The sequence below is a fragment of the Meriones unguiculatus genome, chromosome 2 (assembly GCF_030254825.1).
Source record: "Meriones unguiculatus strain TT.TT164.6M chromosome 2, Bangor_MerUng_6.1, whole genome shotgun sequence".
Lineage (NCBI taxonomy): Eukaryota > Metazoa > Chordata > Mammalia > Rodentia > Muridae > Meriones > Meriones unguiculatus.
Genome location: NC_083350.1, coordinates 183,162,672 through 183,180,940, shown reverse-complemented (window position 1 = coordinate 183,180,940; position 18,269 = coordinate 183,162,672). Strand labels below are relative to the sequence as shown.

General features: G+C 41.0%; 1 protein-coding gene across 10 annotated transcripts in view; it reads left to right on the top strand.

The window, feature by feature from the left end:
• The window catches only part of Rapgef2 (Rap guanine nucleotide exchange factor 2), a 219,403-nt gene that overhangs the window by 166,906 nt on the left and 34,228 nt on the right, over positions 1 to 18,269 (top strand). For all 10 annotated transcript variants that reach the window (XM_060378452.1, XM_060378453.1, XM_060378455.1 and 7 more), the window contains 4 exons: positions 3,085 to 3,216; positions 9,784 to 9,961; positions 15,109 to 15,245; positions 16,171 to 16,329. In XM_060378452.1, coding sequence (XP_060234435.1) covers positions 3,085 to 3,216; positions 9,784 to 9,961; positions 15,109 to 15,245; positions 16,171 to 16,329 — 606 coding nt within the window. The remainder of the gene's footprint in view (positions 1 to 3,084; positions 3,217 to 9,783; positions 9,962 to 15,108; positions 15,246 to 16,170; positions 16,330 to 18,269) is intronic.

The following is an 18,269-nucleotide window of genomic DNA, read 5'->3' as shown; positions in this document are numbered from 1 at the left end:
AAAGACCCAGTCTGGGAAAAAAAAAAAAAAATAAGTAAACAAACAAACCAAAAAAAAAAAAAGAAAACCAAATAAACTTCCAAACAGCAAGGATAGTAGAAATCTACTGTCACTGTCCTTGTTGACCAGGAGCCCAGGTCAAGTATGATAATCTCTGTGAGTTAGTTAGAGGCCAGCTTGTTCTACATAGTGAGTTCCAGGACAGCAAGAACTATGTGGTGAGGCTGTGTCTCAAACAAACAAGCAAGCTGTGGTCTACCAGAAGTATATTTCAGTGCGATAGGATGCCCATCACACAGTGTAGTGACAGTTGAGGTGAGCACTAGGTCAAGCTGGAGCAGGCCTCAACGCTGAATCCTGCTGTCAGAGCTAGCCTGCCTTTTTAGAAGACGTTAATCTCGACTCCTGGGGACTCTCCCCAGGGTTCTCTGATTACTGGGAGGCCTGGCTGGAGCCTGGAGCTTGCACCTGTCAGCCTCAGTACTCCCAACACCCACATTTTGTTGTTGTTGTTTTGTTTTTTTTTTTTTTTTGACTCTTAAGAACTGTCATTATCCCAGCAGCCTCTGGGATAATGACATCAGGCGTGGTAGGGCCATGCCAAACACATGCCACTGTACCTCACAGCGACACCTTTTACAGCATTTGCCTTTCCCTGCCCTTGATACATCCCCATGTCCAACATCACTTAAGATTGTGTTGTTGCTCCTGTTTATGGCGAAAGACTTTTAAGTTTCTTAAACAAGGCATTTGCATTTCTAATGTACGAAAATCTTTAATTACCATGTACTCTCAGTTTAGTGCATCATTACTTTTTCTCTCTTCCAAGGAACACAGATGGTGGGGAAAGAGTTAAAACTCTAGGGGACCCGGGGCCATAGAGCAGCAGTGGGGTCAACTCGAGGGGACCCGGGGCCATAGAGCAGCAGTGGGGTCAACTCGAGAGGACCCGGGCCATAGAGCAGCAGTGGGGTCGAGAGCTTGCCTGAGTTAGATCTCCAGCACTTAAGAATACATTTTTAAAAAGATAGGTTTTAATTTTTTTCCCTGCTGCTCATTATCTCTTGTCTCAGTGACTTCTGGGTTAGCAGAGGTTGTAGTTTGGATTGCAGACATCTTATTCATCTTTGTTGTCCCTGCTCCTAACGGAGCATCTGTCCTAGTGGGGAAGCATACATACTTGGTAAATGGAGCTGGATTGTTAAGAGCAAAACTGTTTTTCTTTTAGTCCACAGACTGTTGTTCTGGACTTAGGGAACCATTTAGCTATGATACTGAGAAGCTGAGCAGGTGTAGGTGAGTCCCCAGTAGCGTATAAAAGCTGGGCAGGTCTCTCCTGTTGGCTGGTCTGCTCTGAGCTTTGGTCTGTGCTGTCCTGAGCTCCAGCTCTGACTGTTCCCAGTCTTCTCCACACAGTAAAGATGGACAGGAAAGGTGAGCAGGGAGAGGAGCCTGTGAGCCTTGAATAAACAATTATTAGTGAGAAAAAATTCACTGGGCAGTTGTAACTTTATTTGATGTAGTTAATTTTAAAAATTCGGTGTGGCATGTGTCAATCCGAGTCACATTTGTAAGTGATAATCACTAGATTGCAGGAATTTCTTTTGTAGTTACTGGCTGTGAAAGTGCCTGTAAAGAAATTGTTTTTCTCCTAAGTCATGTGTATTTCACAGCATCTTCAGTGATCACACTCTCCGTGAAACAGTTAATATTTGTGATGTTTTTTTTTTAAATTCACTACTCTGATTTCTATGAACATAGAAGTTTTTATTTGGCGTTTACTTGTATGCTATGTAATAGATTCATGTTTAAGTTTTCTATACTTTCTCAAAATTTTTTAAAAATTAGTTCCAGACAGACTCGTAATTACTGTTAAGTGTATGTACATAAGAGAGATTGTTGGTCTCTAGGCAAGTCTGAATGAATGTGGAATGTAAATCTGTTTTGCTTCAGGCGTCAGAGCTTATTGCTTAAAGCCCAAGCATCTCTCTTGGAAAGCTTATTCTAAACTATGTGGCAAAATCACATTTTTGGAGAGGGGATGAGAGTCCGAGCAGTGCCTAGAATGTTTCTAAGGCAAGCCTGTACTAGATTTTACTAGCTAAATAGGATCAGTATGCAGCAGCAAGAAGAGAATATTATTGGTGTCTTACCATACCAGCTAGGGTATGTTTTTTAATGCATTACTAGTCAATGATATTGATATATTGTACACAAATCTAGTTTCCTTTCATGCTTCAAAACTATTAGTTGTCCTGGACACAACTTTTAATCCTATTGCTCGTGAGGCAGAGGCCAGAGGATCTTTGTGAGTTATAGGCCACTCTGGTATTCTTAGAAAACCGGGGAAGGAAAGAGAGGGAGAGAAAAAACTGATAAGAGTGCAAGATTCTAGATGTAGCAGGATTTTCTCAGTCTCACTAATTGACTCATTCATGGTGAAAGGGAAGGGGCTCAGTAAATATTTGTTGAATGAATAGTGTTTTTTTTCTTGTGTTTATCAGGTGTGCTCAAAACACTTGAGGGATATCTAGTGAAATCTGTTCAAGAAATGGTTTATATGTAAATGTGAACAAGTAGAGTGAGGTGTGTGTGTAAATAAGTGAATGTTGTCTGCAAACTATTAAAGAAAAAAAACCTTTTAAACGTTATTTGAGCATGAATGAACCATAAGTCTTGTTTCCTTGGCTGTCTAAACTGTTGTAACAAAGTGTAACAAAGTTGCATTGGTTGGCACTTGCTAACAAACAGAACCAGAATAATTTGTTCATTTATTTGTTACTTGAAAATTGTAGTTTACCAAATTAAATGGTCATCCATTTCCCTTAATCATTTAACCCACCTATTTAGACATCTAATTTAATATTATTAAGGTTCATTGTATGCTCTTAATGTTACCATTTGTGATGTGAGTTAATAGGACAATACTGAAGAGTTTTGGGATTTGTAAATAGATCTTTTCTAATAACATTTTGGCTCAGTGCTCTGTATCAGGGTACAGTATCATAGTTTTTAAAACTGTCTCCTTGAAGTTTTTGATACAAATTATAAGTTCTTTTTTTTTTCTTTCTGCTACTTCCATAGCTCCCTGCAGACTTCACAAAACTACACCTCACTGACAGCCTCCACCCACAGGTGACCCACGTTTCCTCCAGCCATTCAGGATGTAGCATCACCAGTGACTCCGGCAGCAGCAGTCTTTCTGATATCTACCAGGTATGGAGGGCTTTTCATTCTCACCTGCTTCCTGGAGGTTAGAAATTCCTAGAGATGAGACCTACGAAGAAGATCTATATATGTGTATGAGGCATTGTTTATGTTTCACAGACGTTGCCATGCTCTGTCTGTTTTAGGAAGTAGCTCTACCCCTGAGTTACTGCCAGGTGGCAGAATGTTAGAGTGGTTACAACAGAGTTGGTTCTTATTAATCTAAATGCTTCATTCGTTTGTCTATAGACAGAGTGGGTATATAAGTCTGACTCAAGTAAAAAGGTGCTTCTGCTTTTAGTTCCTGCTTGAGCTTTTGTTCTGACTTCCTTCAATGGTGGACCATGAAGTGGGGGTATAAGCTAAAATCCCATTGCTTTTGGTCACAGTGTCTTATCAAAGACACAAAAAGAAACTAGAAACACTCCCTAAAATCAAAATATCATACCAAATGCCCGGGATATATATATGTGTGTGTGTGTGTGTGTGTATGTGTGTGTGTGTGTGTGTGTGTGTGTGCTTCCAAAGCAAACAAAGATATATATATATATATATATATATATATATGTGCTTCCAAAGCAAACAAATAAACAGAAATGGATATCTTAAGCCAAAGACTTTAAAAGCAATCCTCACCCAACAGGATCATAAGCAATCAGCTCAGCATGAACAAGTGGACCCTCCGCCAAACCTAGAAAAGCCCGACTCCCAGAAAGAAATCCTCAAATTCACCTGTGGAGATAACAGTGTACAGTTTAGGCACAAAGGACCGTGCTGTTGTGTTGGTTCCTGGCTCCAATCAGGGTGATTCCTCCTGTGAAAAGATTATTCTTGGGGCTCCAAGTTGAATACTGTAACTGTTGACACAAAGTCAGCTCTCACCGAAAAGGCAATACAACATCAATTTAGAGCCAAATATGAGTGACCCTGGGCCAGAAACACAGACCCAAGGTTACCTCAAATTCCATGTTCTAATATTGTAATAATCTCATGAGGTTGTATAGTAACAGAATAAAGAAAATCAAAACTGCTTTTAAGCACATTGGTGGGAACATGAGGTAGACACGTCCTGGAAAAGTGGGGAAATCTTCCTGTGTCTATGTATATCCTGTCATGGATAGTTGTATGGGCACTTTTATGTCACCTTGAGAGAAGTCATCTGACAGGAGGAAATCTCAATTGAGAAAATGCCTGCATCAGATGGGGCTGTAGCAAGGCAAGGCTTTTAGGGCACTTTCTTAATTAGTGATTGAAGGGGCAGGGCCAGGCCCATTTTGAGTGGGGCACCCCTGGGCTGGTGGTCCTGGATTCTATAGAAATTAGGCTATGCAAGCTTCTTGGCCTCTGCATCAACTCCTGCCTCTGGTTCCTGCCCTGCTTGAGTTTCTGTCCTGACTCCCTTTGATGATGAGCTGTGATTTGGAAGTATAAGCAACATAAGCCCTTTCCTTGCCAGTTGCCTTTGGTCATGGCATTTCTTCACAGCAGGACTAACCCCAGACAGACAAAGCCTACTTAGCTTTTTAGTTGTTGGGAGCTAGTGTTCTGTTTCTACATTCCAAAGGATTTACCTAATAGGCAAAAGATGTCAGGTCACACAGAGAGGTGGATAATAAATGCCTACTTGGGAGCTAAACGTAATTCAAGATAATTTGACTCCGAACTTGCAGTGTTTCAACATCTCCCCTCTAAAAAGGGGGGGGAGTAAGAAAAAGAAATATTTCTGCATTTCTAAATACAACTTTGGAAATCGTTTTGACTCATTAAGTTTACTTTGAACTTAACTCTGTAAGAGGTAGTCATTTCACATGGAGAGGATAGGAGCTCCTCAAGGAGAGCAACAGAACCAAAAAAATCTGAGAACAGGGGTCTTTTCAGACACTGATGCTCCAATCAAGGACCATGCATGGAGATGACCTAGAACCCCTGCTCAGATGTAGCCCATGGCAGCTCAGTCTCCAAGTGGGTGTCCTAGTAAGGGGAACAGGGACTGTCTCTGACATAAATTCAGTGGGTAGCTCTTTGATCACCTCCCCATGAGGGAGGAGGAGCCTTGCCAGGCCACAAAGGAAGACAGTCCAGCCAGTCTTGATGAGACCTGATAGGCTAGGGTCAGATGGAAGGGAAGGAGACCTCCCTTATCAGTGGACTGGGGAAGGGGCATGGGAGAAGAGGGTGTAATTGGGAGGGAATGAGGGAGGGGTGCTGCAGCTGAGATACAAAGTGAATGAACTGTAATTAATATACAAAAAAAATTAAAAAGAGCTTATTTCAAATGTTAGCAGTGATGATGAGATCAGGATAAATGCCTTCATCTTTCATTCAAGCTCCCAGAGCTTCCTCTTTTTTGTTCAGGAGAGCTCTGTGGTATTTACCATTTTCTGTCTGGGGCTTGGGGAGATGGCTCAGTGATTGAGAACACTCTATCATGAGGTAACTGAAGTTCAGATCCCTTTACCCAGGTGACAAACACCTGTAGCTCCAGCTTCAAGGGACCTGATGCCCTCTTGTGGCTTCCATGTGTACATATAAGCTCACACATATTCATACATTCATATATAAGTGCACACATACACACACACACACACACACACACAGTCTTTTAAATGTCTCATTAGGTCTTTCTTGGTTTCATTTAAAAATGCCAAGTAAATTTTTTGTAAATATGTTCACAGTAATATGTCTAATGCAGTTTGTTTTAAATAAGCCCTGTTATATTCACCTATCTGATGTTATTTAAAAGAACATTAATGATTAAATGTCAGTGACGAGGTAAAGCTATATTAGGCAAATTACTTTGGAGGATGTAAGCCTTTTTCTTAGGTTTTTCAACAGATATAATCAGACTACCTTTGTATTTGTTTGTTGGTTTTTGTTTTTGTATTGAGACAGTGTTTCTCTGTGTAGCCTTGGCTGTCCTAGACTCACTTTGTAGACCAGGCTTACTTCGAACTAACAGATACCTGTCTGCCTCTGTTTCCCTAAGTACTGGGATTACAGGCGTGTGCCACCACACCTGCCATCAGACTACCTTTTAAATATGAAGTATCTGTGAGTTTAGAGCAACAGTTTAAAGGCCTTGTGTAATTGTGCAAGTATAAGTTGTGTGCAGGGCTCTTGGCTTCTGGAGAGAGGAGAGTCATGTGAGAACAGGGTGGAAATGTGTGCCCCAGAGGGAGACTATTCCTGACCCTCCTGTGAGGGATAAGAAGGCATAGCCCCAGGTGACAGATTTCAAAACCAGTGCTCATGGAGACACAGTGACTTGATAAAGTCACATAGTGACTGGGGGGGGGGGGGGCGTTTGGAGCTGCGGACCAGAGGCTGTTGCATCAAGCATCAGGGAAACCAACTTGCACTCAGTAAGTTAACTGACTTTCTCCCATTCTTGTAAGAATGGCATTCTGAAGAATGAATTTCTGAAATTTCACTTACCCATTCTTCATACAAGTATTCTTACGGAGTTTTAACTGTTTTAAAATTAAATGGATTGTTTATTTTAAATGAAAACAGTCCTCCAAGTTACTGGATCCTTTGTCATTGCCTTAAGATTAGATCACACATAGCCATAGTGAGCACTGCTCAGAGAGGTGGAGCCCTCCTGCTGGAGAGGGATCCACTCAGTGTTTGGGACTCACCGTGTCTGATAGACAACTAAAGAAGGCTCTTATTTTGAGGTCAGCTTTGTCAAGATGAATTTCTCCTTCCTTGCCACTGGCTGGAAAGATCATTGAAGTGGACAATGATGAATGCAAACTTCATATTTCCCGTGCCACGTGACCACAGCAGGTTCCAGAAGTGGCTGATGATGCTGTGGATGAGAAGTGGGAGGATTATGTGGTCTGAATTAGTGATGAAGACAAAAAACAAGGTTTTTCCATGAAGCAAGCTGTTCTTCTACCCACAGCTTAGTGTACCTGCTGTGCAGTACGGGCCATCTTCTCTATGACAACTTGGGAGATGGAGTCTGTTTAGAATGGATGTGGAGTCCAGCCTGAGAGTTCTCCACTTGGCTATTTTTTTAAGGGGGTTATTTGTGGGGGAAGAGTATTCTTAGGCTGACAGATGCTGCTTTGGCAGTAAGGTCCAAAAGAGCTAGCAGAATCTAAAAGTGTTTCAGCCTCTATAAAGATGATGTCCAACAATATGCTGTTAGAAATCCTGTAGTCAAAGAAGGTAAGAAGCCCAGGACCAGGACAGACAAGACTCAACGTCTTGTTGCTCCATATATTTTGCAACACAAATGGCGACATGTTGAACTGAAGAAACAGTGCATTAAGGAAAACAAGTACGATTTGGAATATGCCAAAAGATAATAAAGGAAACCAGAGAAAAACTTCAGGAACACATTGCCAAGAGTCTGGTCAAAAATAAGAGTAACAAAGACATGAGCAGATTTTGAAGAGAAATCTAAGGAAAGACTGAGTCTGTGGCTGGGCAGTAGATGCCCACCTAGTTTGTTGAGCACATTCCAGTACCTGCAGGGGACGGTTGACAAAAACAACAAAAATTGTAAATGCATTTCATCTACATGATAACGATTTCTTCATGAAATATATTTATTTAGTATTTTAACATGTTACCTATTTTTAAATTAACACATGACCTCAGTCACACAAATTATTATTTAAAAGAAAGACTTTTTGTTTGTTTCCATTTGTTTCCTTGTAGTGCCCCTTCACAGAGTGCTGAGCCTGGTGGTGTCTTTGAAATAACAGGATGATGAGTCTTACGTAATCTTGAGTGGCATGAAAACAAGCACAGATTAGCAGATTGTCATAGTGTAGGCTTCTGAAGTTGGGGGCGGGGAGTAATGTTGATTGGTTTGTCTTCTGGGACCACACCCCTGACATGCAGCAGTGTCCTGGCTCTTCTCTTTCCCCATAGGACCACAGGAGAGTTGGTGAATTCCAGCTTTGCATTGTATTCCCATTTTGGTTGACAGGTAGATTCGTCTGACAAGCAGAGTTGCCGGGACCAACTATGCTTACGGTGGTTGGACATGTCAAGGCCCTTGTTCAGGAGGCTTCACAGATATTAGATTTTTCTGTTTTCAGTTATTTGCCTCTCACAGTTTTCTTACCATGTACTTACTTTAGTTTAGAATCTATAATCCGAGCTAAAAATGCGATTGGAAGTGGTGCTCTAGGGAAATTGTTTAGATGCTTGTGGATTGCTTCAAGATGGAAGGTGAAGATCTCATGCTCCTGATATGAACCGAGATGTTAGGAAGCAAATGCTGCAGGGTGGGAGGTGAAGCCCAGTGTCAGAACACTTGCCTGCCTATACCAAGGCCCTGAGTTCCATCCCCAGAACTGTAGAACCGAAGCTCTGCAACTCATTCTGTAAATATTGAGTTAAATTATAAGAAAATGACTAAGACCCAAAGTTAGAATTCCTGGGGTCTCTGCTCACTTCATGGTTCAGCAGCAGCATGACCTTGGGGGAAAAACCTCATCTGAAGGTTTAGAGAATACTAAGAGGTACAGACAAAGCTCATACTTGTTTTAAGGATTAAATAAGATGACATGTATGTGGTGGTTACAGCATTGCTTAGCATATAAAGTATTCAGTGCCTGTCTGCTATTATACTTAATATTCAATTTTTTTACATTGGCCAGTTCTGAATTATCTGTATTATCTTTGAGCATCATGTGTTCTATGATTTTAAGTCAGTAAACTTTATAATAACATGTTTCTTCCAAGGTTAATTTTACACTGTCTTCCTAAGTTTACTTTTTCAGGTGAAAAAGACATCAATGATGTTCACAGTTGATGCAGTTAATAAGTATTTAAATTCATTCTGAGCATGCAGAAGCAGTTTAGTGAGTTCTGTGGTTACAGCATAAGACCAAAGTGATGGATGCCTTGGAACAATAAATCATTAAAGACTAGATTGACCTGAAGGATGGTAGTTTTCAGTCTTCAAAGCAGGCTGAAGATCATCTTGAAATGAGTGGTTTTCGTAACTAAGAGAATATTCCATTACTAGTGTTTTTATTGCAGTCAAACTGTTTGTTTAGCTCTGTGCTAATGGAACAGAGAAGTCTATACTTTCAGGTGTATATATGTAGCCTTTTGCTCTGTTTAGTGATTTGAAGTTCAAGTGGCCATCGGAATAATCCAGGTAGTTGTAATGTGTGGACTGTGTGGTTATCAATCTACGTTGAGTTTATGGCTCATCCTCTCAAGAAGACCTACATAGGCAAAATTCTTCCAGGCAGTCCTGGAAGAGGGGTCACTCAAAATAGGAAATTGTTAAACTCTTAGTGTCATCTCTTTTGAAAACAAATACTATCTTCTTACTTTATAGTTCCCTCTGCATTTCTTATAATAAATCCTAATTTCTGAGGCAAAAATTATTTTGCCCATAATTTTAATAGGAAATAGCCACTCATCTTTTGAGATTTCTCTTATGTTGTGCACAGCGTCTTGTTGGATACCTACTCTCAACCAAGTGTAGAAATAGAAATACAGCAAATTATTGTGAGCTGTAATCGTTGTTACCACTTGGGTGCCCCCGAGATTGATTTACTTCAAACAGTTTTTAAAATCTGTTTTTGCATCTGATTTAAGGCCACCGAGAGTGAGGCTGGTGACATGGACCTGAGTGGACTGCCAGAGACGGCAGTTGATTCTGAGGACGACGATGATGAGGAAGACATTGAGAGGGCATCAGACCCTCTGATGAGCAGGGACATCGTGAGGGACTGCCTGGAGAAGGACCCGATAGACAGGACTGACGATGATATCGGTAAGTGCTTGAGGCACCCTTGAAGCAGGCAGAAATATCGAGAGGTTAGTACTAATCACCACAGCCCATGTCTGGAAGGCTTTGCAAAGCCAGGGTCCTCTGGGTCCCCTTAGTATGAATAGTGGTTGCAAAAGCTCTTCCTTGGGTTAAAAAATACTTGTTGAAAGGAGTATGGTGACACATTTCTTTAATTCCAGCACTCAGTAAGCAGAGGCAGGTGAATCTTTCTGAGTTCAAGGCCAGCCTGGTCTACAGAGAGAGTTCCAGGACAGCCATAGTTGTTACACAGAGAAAACCTGCCTCAAAAAACAAAAAAAAAGAAATGAAAAAGAAGTCCTAGTATCTACATATAATATTGAAAATGAAACTTCCACATAACATCTGTCTAAATTTGTGACCCCTTCTAACTAAGTTAAAAGTAGGATTTTTTTCAAAGATTTATTTATTTTATGTATATGTACATATATGAGTATATATATGTATATTTATTCTATTTGCATGTACACCTGCATGCCAGAAGAGAACACCAGATCTCATTATAGATGGTTGTGAGCTGCCATGTGGTTGCTGGGAATTAAACTCAGGACTTCTGAAAAAGGAGACAGTACTTTCAACCACTGAACCATCTTTCCAGCCCAAAAGTAATCTTAACACAGTATTACTTTCAGCAGTTTTCGTATAAGCATTATTCTGTGAGCAAATGGTCCTGGCTTATGCTTATGAATGAGGATGCAATTAGGTGGAAGAAAATAGCAAAGTGAGGTAGTTAGTAGCCTGTTGGCTGTGGAGTTCAGATTTTCTTCTATCATTCTTTCTAATTAAGATGATCATGATGCAGTGGGATTTGTTTACTTGCTTTTTTTTGTTTTAGGTATGTTTTGTTATGTGGCCCACACTGACATCAAACCCACTATCCTGTTTCAGGCTCCCAAGTTAAAGGACTGTAGATAATATTCTGGTTGGGTTTTGTTTTATTTTATTTGGTTTGGTTTGGTTTGGTTCACTGGACACAATCTGGGCATATCTGAGAAGAGGAAATTGTAGCTGAGAAAATTCATTCATAAGATTGGCCTGTAGGCAAGTCTGTGGGCACTTTCTTCATTGATAATTGATGTAGGAGGACCCAGCCCACTGCAGACAGTGCCATCACTGGGCTGATGAGCCTAGGTTGTATAAGAATATCTAACTTGATGAAAGAATATCTACCTGGTCTTACTGTAGCTTGTTGTCCTGTATTTGGTTGATGTCCATGGAAGGCCTGGTCTTTTCTGAGGGGAGGTAAAGAGGGCCTTAGATTTGGAGAAAGGGGAGGTTGGGGAGAATTGGGATCAGGGGAACTGAAATAAGAATGTAGTGTATGATAGAAGGATAAATGAAAAGGAGGGGAAAAAAGGCTGAATAAGCCTTGGGGAGCAAGCCAATAAGCAACATTCCTCCATGGCTTCTCTTCAGTTCCTGCCTCCAGGTCTGCTCTGACTTCCTTCAGAGATGGACCGTGACCTGAGAGTTGTAAGGTGAAATAAAAGTCCCCTAACTAAGGCATAAATTGGTGCCAGGATTGGAGTATTTCTGTGAAAGCTCTAACCATGTTCAGGGGGAAGGTTGTGGAAAGAGTTTGGACCATCAGACTAGAAAACGCAGCGTGTTCGGAGCTTAATGGGATATTGTAGGTAGCGTTCACTCTGTGCAGCTGTTCCTGAGTTTCATAAGAAAGCGGGTTGAGCAAGCCTTAGGGAGAAAGCCAGTAAGCACTGCTCCTCCACGGCCTCTGCATCAGTTCCTGCCTCCAGGTTCCTGTCTTGCTTGAGTTCCTGCCCTGACTTCCTCACTGATAGAATGTTACCTAGGAGTGTAAGATGAAACACACCCTTTCCTCTCCAAGTTGCTTATGGAGTTTTTCATGGTTTTTTATCACTGTAATGGAAGCCCAAAGTCAGAAATTGGTACTGTGGGTATTGCTGTGACAGACCCAATCATGTGATTCTTGCAGGGTTTTGGTGGCATTTGAACTTTGGGCTTGAAAAGCCAGTGAGTTGTCAGGTGGGCTGTTTGGGGAACTTCCATGTTGAGAGAAAGCCAGTAAGCATTGTTTCTCCATGGCTTCTGCTTCCTGCCTTCAGGTATCTTCCTTACCTTGGGTTTCTGCCCTGACTTTCCTCTCAGGTGATGAAGTATGAATTGAGAGTTGCAAGATATAAAATAAGCCCTTTCTTCCTCAAGTTGTTTCTGGTCATGGTGTTTTATCACAGCAAAACCCTAACACAGATTTGTAGTGGTTGAGGCCTTAAGTGCACCTTGAAGTTAAAAACCTTAGGGGGTTTTCTGTCTCCCTTTCAATAGGAGCAGGAGGACTTTTTTTGCTTACTAATAGCATTTGAATGCATAGGCAACCCTAGGGGTTTTTTGTTTTGTTTTGTTTTTTGCTTAAAAATACCGGGTGATGACTAGAGTCATTTCCCACCAGAATTGTAGGGTCTGTAACTACCTCTACCCATCCCAGGTGATTTGTTTATATGACAGTTGATTAACTATTTAAGCCAGTGCATATTTGAAGAATTCAGTGAACTCAATGTCAGTGAGATCAGACCTGGGGAGTTATGAGTAACTTGTTGCCTGTGTTCCAGTTAAACAACCACACTCATGGGAAAACTGTGGGAATTTAAGCTGTATACATATAGTGGAAAAGAGGAAGGCAGCCCTTTGAATTACATGTGTCTAATTAAAGTCATTTACTGAAACTGCTAACCACTGAGGGATGAAAAGCATGTGCTGGTAATGAGTCTTTTAGCTCCTGTGGTAGGGTACCTTTTAGTTCTTGGCAGCTCAGGGTAAAGAAAGGAGATGAGAGCCTGCCCTGCCAAGGGAAGCTGAGGAACAAGTGCTGGGGGCTGGGGAGATATGGCTACTGCAATGAGCTCTGAGAGGAAAATGGAGCAGCGGCTGGACTGACCTAGAGTTGTGTGACAGACTTCCTGTCTGTCATGTGTTCACACCTCAGGCTGGAAACTCGAGATATGCCAAAGAAATACGTGGGCCAAAATCTAACTTGATGAGCCAGTGAGCTTTCTTTTTGAGGTTAGTGACAGAAATATTGGTGAGGGGCTACTTACAGGAATATGGATGTGGATGACTCAAAGGCAGCCATATCACTGAAAACCCCACCTGAATGTAGGTGACAATTAATGAGAGCTACAGCTTTGGAACCCTCTGCATGACTTGGAGGAAGCTGAGCAGGGCAGAGACTCCTTTCCTGGGTTTGCCCCATTGTCCTCCCCCAGCAGTTCTTTATGGCATCCTTAACCCAGGAGAAGGATCCTGGTGAAGCTGAGTTTAGGTTTCCTAGACTTGCCATGTTTGTTTATCTTCTGGGTTTCAGGTGCGCCCACTCCCTCCTGAAGGGCGTGTTTCTCTTCAGAGGTAACCCCAACACAAGGAGGCAGAAGCTTGGGCCCAGGGAAATGTTGGTTTGGTTTAATTGGGTCACACATTTATTTCATCTATTTCCAATGGCCAAAATTAGTTTCCACTATACTTGTTCTAGACCAACTTTTAAAAACAAATCCATCTATTGTAGTTTCTAGGAAAAGTCTCTGTGTTCAACATCTGCTCTCATTCTAGAGTAGTTTCCACAGGCATTTTAAAAGCTTAATTAAATACTATGTATAAATGCATCAATTTGAAGGTATCTTTTTTTGTAAACTAAATGATGTATCTTCTCTTTAATGTGTTAATTTTAGAATGGTTTTGAGAGATTTTTAAAGTATGGACAGTGTGTCTATTGTTCCTAGAAATGTAGGACTTATTTTGTATCTGAAACGTCTTCTTTCTCAGAATTCCTGGAAAGCAGGAGCTGTTCATATTCCTCCAAATAAACATGAAGCTGGCTGGCCTGCTCTCTAATATGCACACCTCTGCAGTAGCTAACCTTATTACACAGCAACAAAGTGACAGAGCTGATGTGGGTACACATACACACACACACACATAGACACACACACACACAAATGGACATTTTAGCCAAAGCAGATGAAACTGCTAACATTGTCTTAGCAACTGAAAAAAAGAAAACAATTTGCCTTTGGGTCCCCAAACATCACTGGATGTATGCCCTTGTCTTAGTACTTTGAAGAAAATGAATTTATCATAGTTGGTTTTGTTCTACAAACCATGGCTTTGTAGGTACTCAGGTATTTAGTGGTTGTGGCTTTTGTGATGTGGATGGTGGGAACTGAGCTCAGGTCCTTTTCAAGAGCAGTATACGCTTTTAGCTCCTGTCTCTCCAGCCCCTGAATTTGGTATTTCAACTGAATCTGGAAAATGGGATACATGTGTATTAGACCTTTATCTCTCCTTAACCTTTATTCCTGCCTATGACACAGGCAGTTCCTACCCAGCTGCGTTTGTCAGTGCTATTCTCTGTTCACAGGTTGATTTCATTCAATATTATTAGGTATCTTAGCAAGAAGCAAATGAACAGACCTCTGCAAGATTGTCTAAAATCATTCTAGCAGGGCTGGTGATGTCACCAGTAGTGAAGTACTTGTCCAGTGTGTAGAAGGCCTTAGTAGACATAATCCATTAAAAATAGCATTTATTAGTAAAAGATATTTATAGTGTGTACTTCATTTTTAGTCATACTTAGAGGAATACTTGATTCCCATTATTGTCTAAGTACATATTTAACTCAAAATGTTTCTGAAAGAGAATTTATTGTCTTATAATCTTCTTTTACTTATGAACTCGGCCACTGCATTTATAAGTGCCGTAACTCCTTCCTATCTGGTGCTCGGGCGTGGATCATCTACTGCAGAATTATTTTGTTGCTACTTACAAGACTAAAGCATTTTATGGCCTGAACACAACTATTCACCAGACAGAACTTATTCTATCTGTAAGTTATACTTTGAGAGTTCTCAGAAGACTTCTCGTATTAGACAGAATCCTGGAGTACCACCCACCACTGGTTACCGGAGCCGTCTGTACTGAAACGTTCTGCATAGGGCTTGAGATGTAGAGTAGGGCTTGAGATGTAGACATAGCATGGCGTTATCTAGGGTAGAGGAAGCCCGAAGCCCTTCACTCTGTCCTTCTGGGGTATTTCTTTTTGAAGACTTGTTTTCAGTATAAATTATGGTTTTACTTTTCAGAACAACTCCTGGAATTTATGCACCAGCTGCCTGCCTTTGCCAACATGACCATGTCCGTGAGACGGGAGCTCTGTGCCGTGATGGTGTTCGCGGTAGTGGAAAGAGCTGGAACCATTGTGTTGAACGATGGAGAAGAGGTCAGCCGGTGTTTCTACTGCTTAGAGAGCTTGAGGACTGGTGACACCCACCCAGAACCATGTTCCTGTTTCTCCCTTCTAAAAACCCAGCAGTAACAAGTTTGAGTAAATGGAAACTGATGACCACACATTCATTCACTCACCGCATTCAAAGTCCATTCTTCCATTTTCCATTGTGGCACCATTTTCTGCAATGTTGCTGGAGATCTTGGTGTCGCTTTGATGCTGGGGCCCAAATCAGGGCCCCTCATACGCTAGGCAAGTGCTTCTCCCTGAGGTACACTGCCGCCTCGAGACTTTGTGATGTCTTAGCTCTTCACTTTTTGCACCATATATCATAAATACACTGTGTCTCCTCAGAATAAAATGCTATTTGTTAATCTGATTGGCCTGTTCTTTGATCACCTCCCCCTGGGGGGGAGCAGCCTTACCAGGCCATAGTAGAGGACAGTGCAGCCACTTTTGATGTGAACTGATAGACTAAGATCAGAAAGGAGAGGAGAACCTCCCCTATCAGTGGACTTGGGGAGTGGCATGCATGCAGAGGGAGGAGGGAGGGTGGGATCGGGAGGGAAGGAGGGAGGGGCTTATGGGGGGATGCAGAATGAATAAAGTGTAATTGATGAAAAATTAAAAAAAAGAAAAAGAAAAGAAAAAAAAAGCCTAGTTATATATATTTTAAAAAAATGCTATTTGTATTGAGGCTGTGATGACCAATTTATCTTCTTTACATTTCCTTTGATATATAGAGGACATTTTTTCACGTGTCATTTTAGGGAATATTTACTCTTGTGCTGGGCTTTAATGATTTTTCAGCTAACTTGTTTCATCTTTAAGACAGGAAATCCAGTAAGCTAGTGAGGGCTGTTCTGTCATTTAAGCCAGGTGATCACAGTGTTATCTTTTTTTTTTTTTTTTTACTCAGCTGGATTCCTGGTCAGTGATTCTCAATGGTTCTGTGGAAGTGACATATCCAGATGGTAAAGCAGAAATACTGTGCATGGGAAACAGTTTTGGTGTCTCACCCACCATGGACAAAGAACACATGAAAGGCGTGATGAGGACAAAGGTGGATGACTGCCAGGTATGAGATCCATGGCACTGTGGATTTGATTTTTAGTAAAAAACAACCCGAAACCACGCACACCTGCAGCAGGACTCAGAATTGCCTTGGCTTCGTGGCCTCCTGTCTTCCGTGTGAATTTTTAGAGTGTTTTGTAGTTGTGTGAAGAGTATCACAGACATTTTGATTAAAGTTGCATTGAATCTATAGATTGCCTGCCTTTGGTGGGATGGCCATGTCACAGCGGCGATTCTTCCAGTCCAAGAGCCTCTTTCCGTCTTCAGTGTCTTCTGTTCATTTCTTTGGTGTTTTAAAGCTTTCATTAGAGAGATCTTTTATAGCCTTGGTTTAGGTTTAATTAAAAGTTGCTTGTGTGTGTGTGCGTGTGTTGAGGTTATTTCTTGTGTTTGTTTTTTGTTTTGTTTTATGGCCTTGTGAATGACATTATTTCTTTGGTTTCTTTTTCAGTTAGCTTGTTACTGGTATAGGAAGGCCTAGTGATTTCTATTTATTAGTTTTGTATCCTACCAGTTCACTGAGGTTGTTTATTTGGGGCCTTTAATGTATAGAACTGTGTCATGACAGATAGATACTTCTTTTTTTGCTGCTTATATCTCTTTTATTTGCTTTTCTTGTCTTATTGTTTTAGCTAAAACTTCCAGTACTATATTGTATAAAATAGAGAAAGTAGGCACCATCGTCTTGTTTCTGGTTTTACTAGAGATCTGTGACTTTCTGAAATCGAATATAATATTGGCTGTAGGTTTTTTGTTTTTTTTTTTTAAGACAGGGTTTTTCTGTGTAGCTCTGTCTGTCTCAGACTTGCTTTGTAGACCAGGCTGGCCTCAAACTCACAAAAATCCACCATCCTCTGCCTCTCCAAGTACTAGGATTACAAGCATGTGCCACCACACCCGGCTTATTCTGAGCTTTTTAAAAAATATATTTTTATTGAAAATGTTTCCCCTCCCCCAGCTTCTCCCAACTTCACAACTCTGTGCCCTATTTTTCTCTCTTTAAAAACAAACAAATCTAAAAACACCTTAAAATAGAAGCCACAATATACAATTAGAAGAACAATAAGATCTCCCTTCCCACCCCCAAAAAAGCCCAAAGAAAGTGAGCCGTTTAATACGAAGGGTTTCGTCAAGAGGCTTCTCCATCTCTCAGGATGACCATTGGATTTCTGTCCTCCAGTCCTATTATATGATTTGTAACATTGACTGATATGAATATATTGAACCATTCATGTTTCTTTAGAATAATACTGACTTGATCATTGTGACCTTTTTTTCTGTGTTTTATAATTTGGTTTCTAAGTTGAGATTTGTTTTGTTTCTGTGTCTTGTTTTGGTGTTGGGGTAAAAGGAGGTTGATAGAGTCCCTTCCTTACAAGACTGTGAGCTAGGTTGACAAAAATAAGAATTAGTTCTTTTTGAAATCTGGAAAAATTCAGCAGTGAACTTATCTGGTCCTGGGCCATTCCTTAATCAGGTGGAATATAGTTTTGTTTACTCCAACATCAATCCTGTTCTTTGTTATAGACCAGGCTGGCCTCAAACTCACAGAGATCCACCTGCCTCTGCCTCCCAAGTGCTGGGGTTAAAGGTGTATGCCATTACCCAGCTTAGGTCTGCTTTCTTCATGCAGACACTCAGAGATCTAAACCTTCCTCTCAGAACTGTTTCATTGTCTCCTGTTGGTGTGGGTGGTTTGTTTTCCTTTTATTCCAAGGATATTCTTACTCCCTTCTTGGTTTCTTCAGTTATCTGTGCATCATTCAGTGGTGTGCTATTTAATTTCCATGATGTTGTGAATGTCCTGGAGTATCTAGGACTTCTGATTTATAGTTTTATTCTGTTGTGATCAGGTAGAACACACAGGGTTATTTCAATTCTGTTTGTTCTGACTCCTGTTTATACAAACTCATGGACTGTCCTGTGTCTGTCAATTTGATCCAC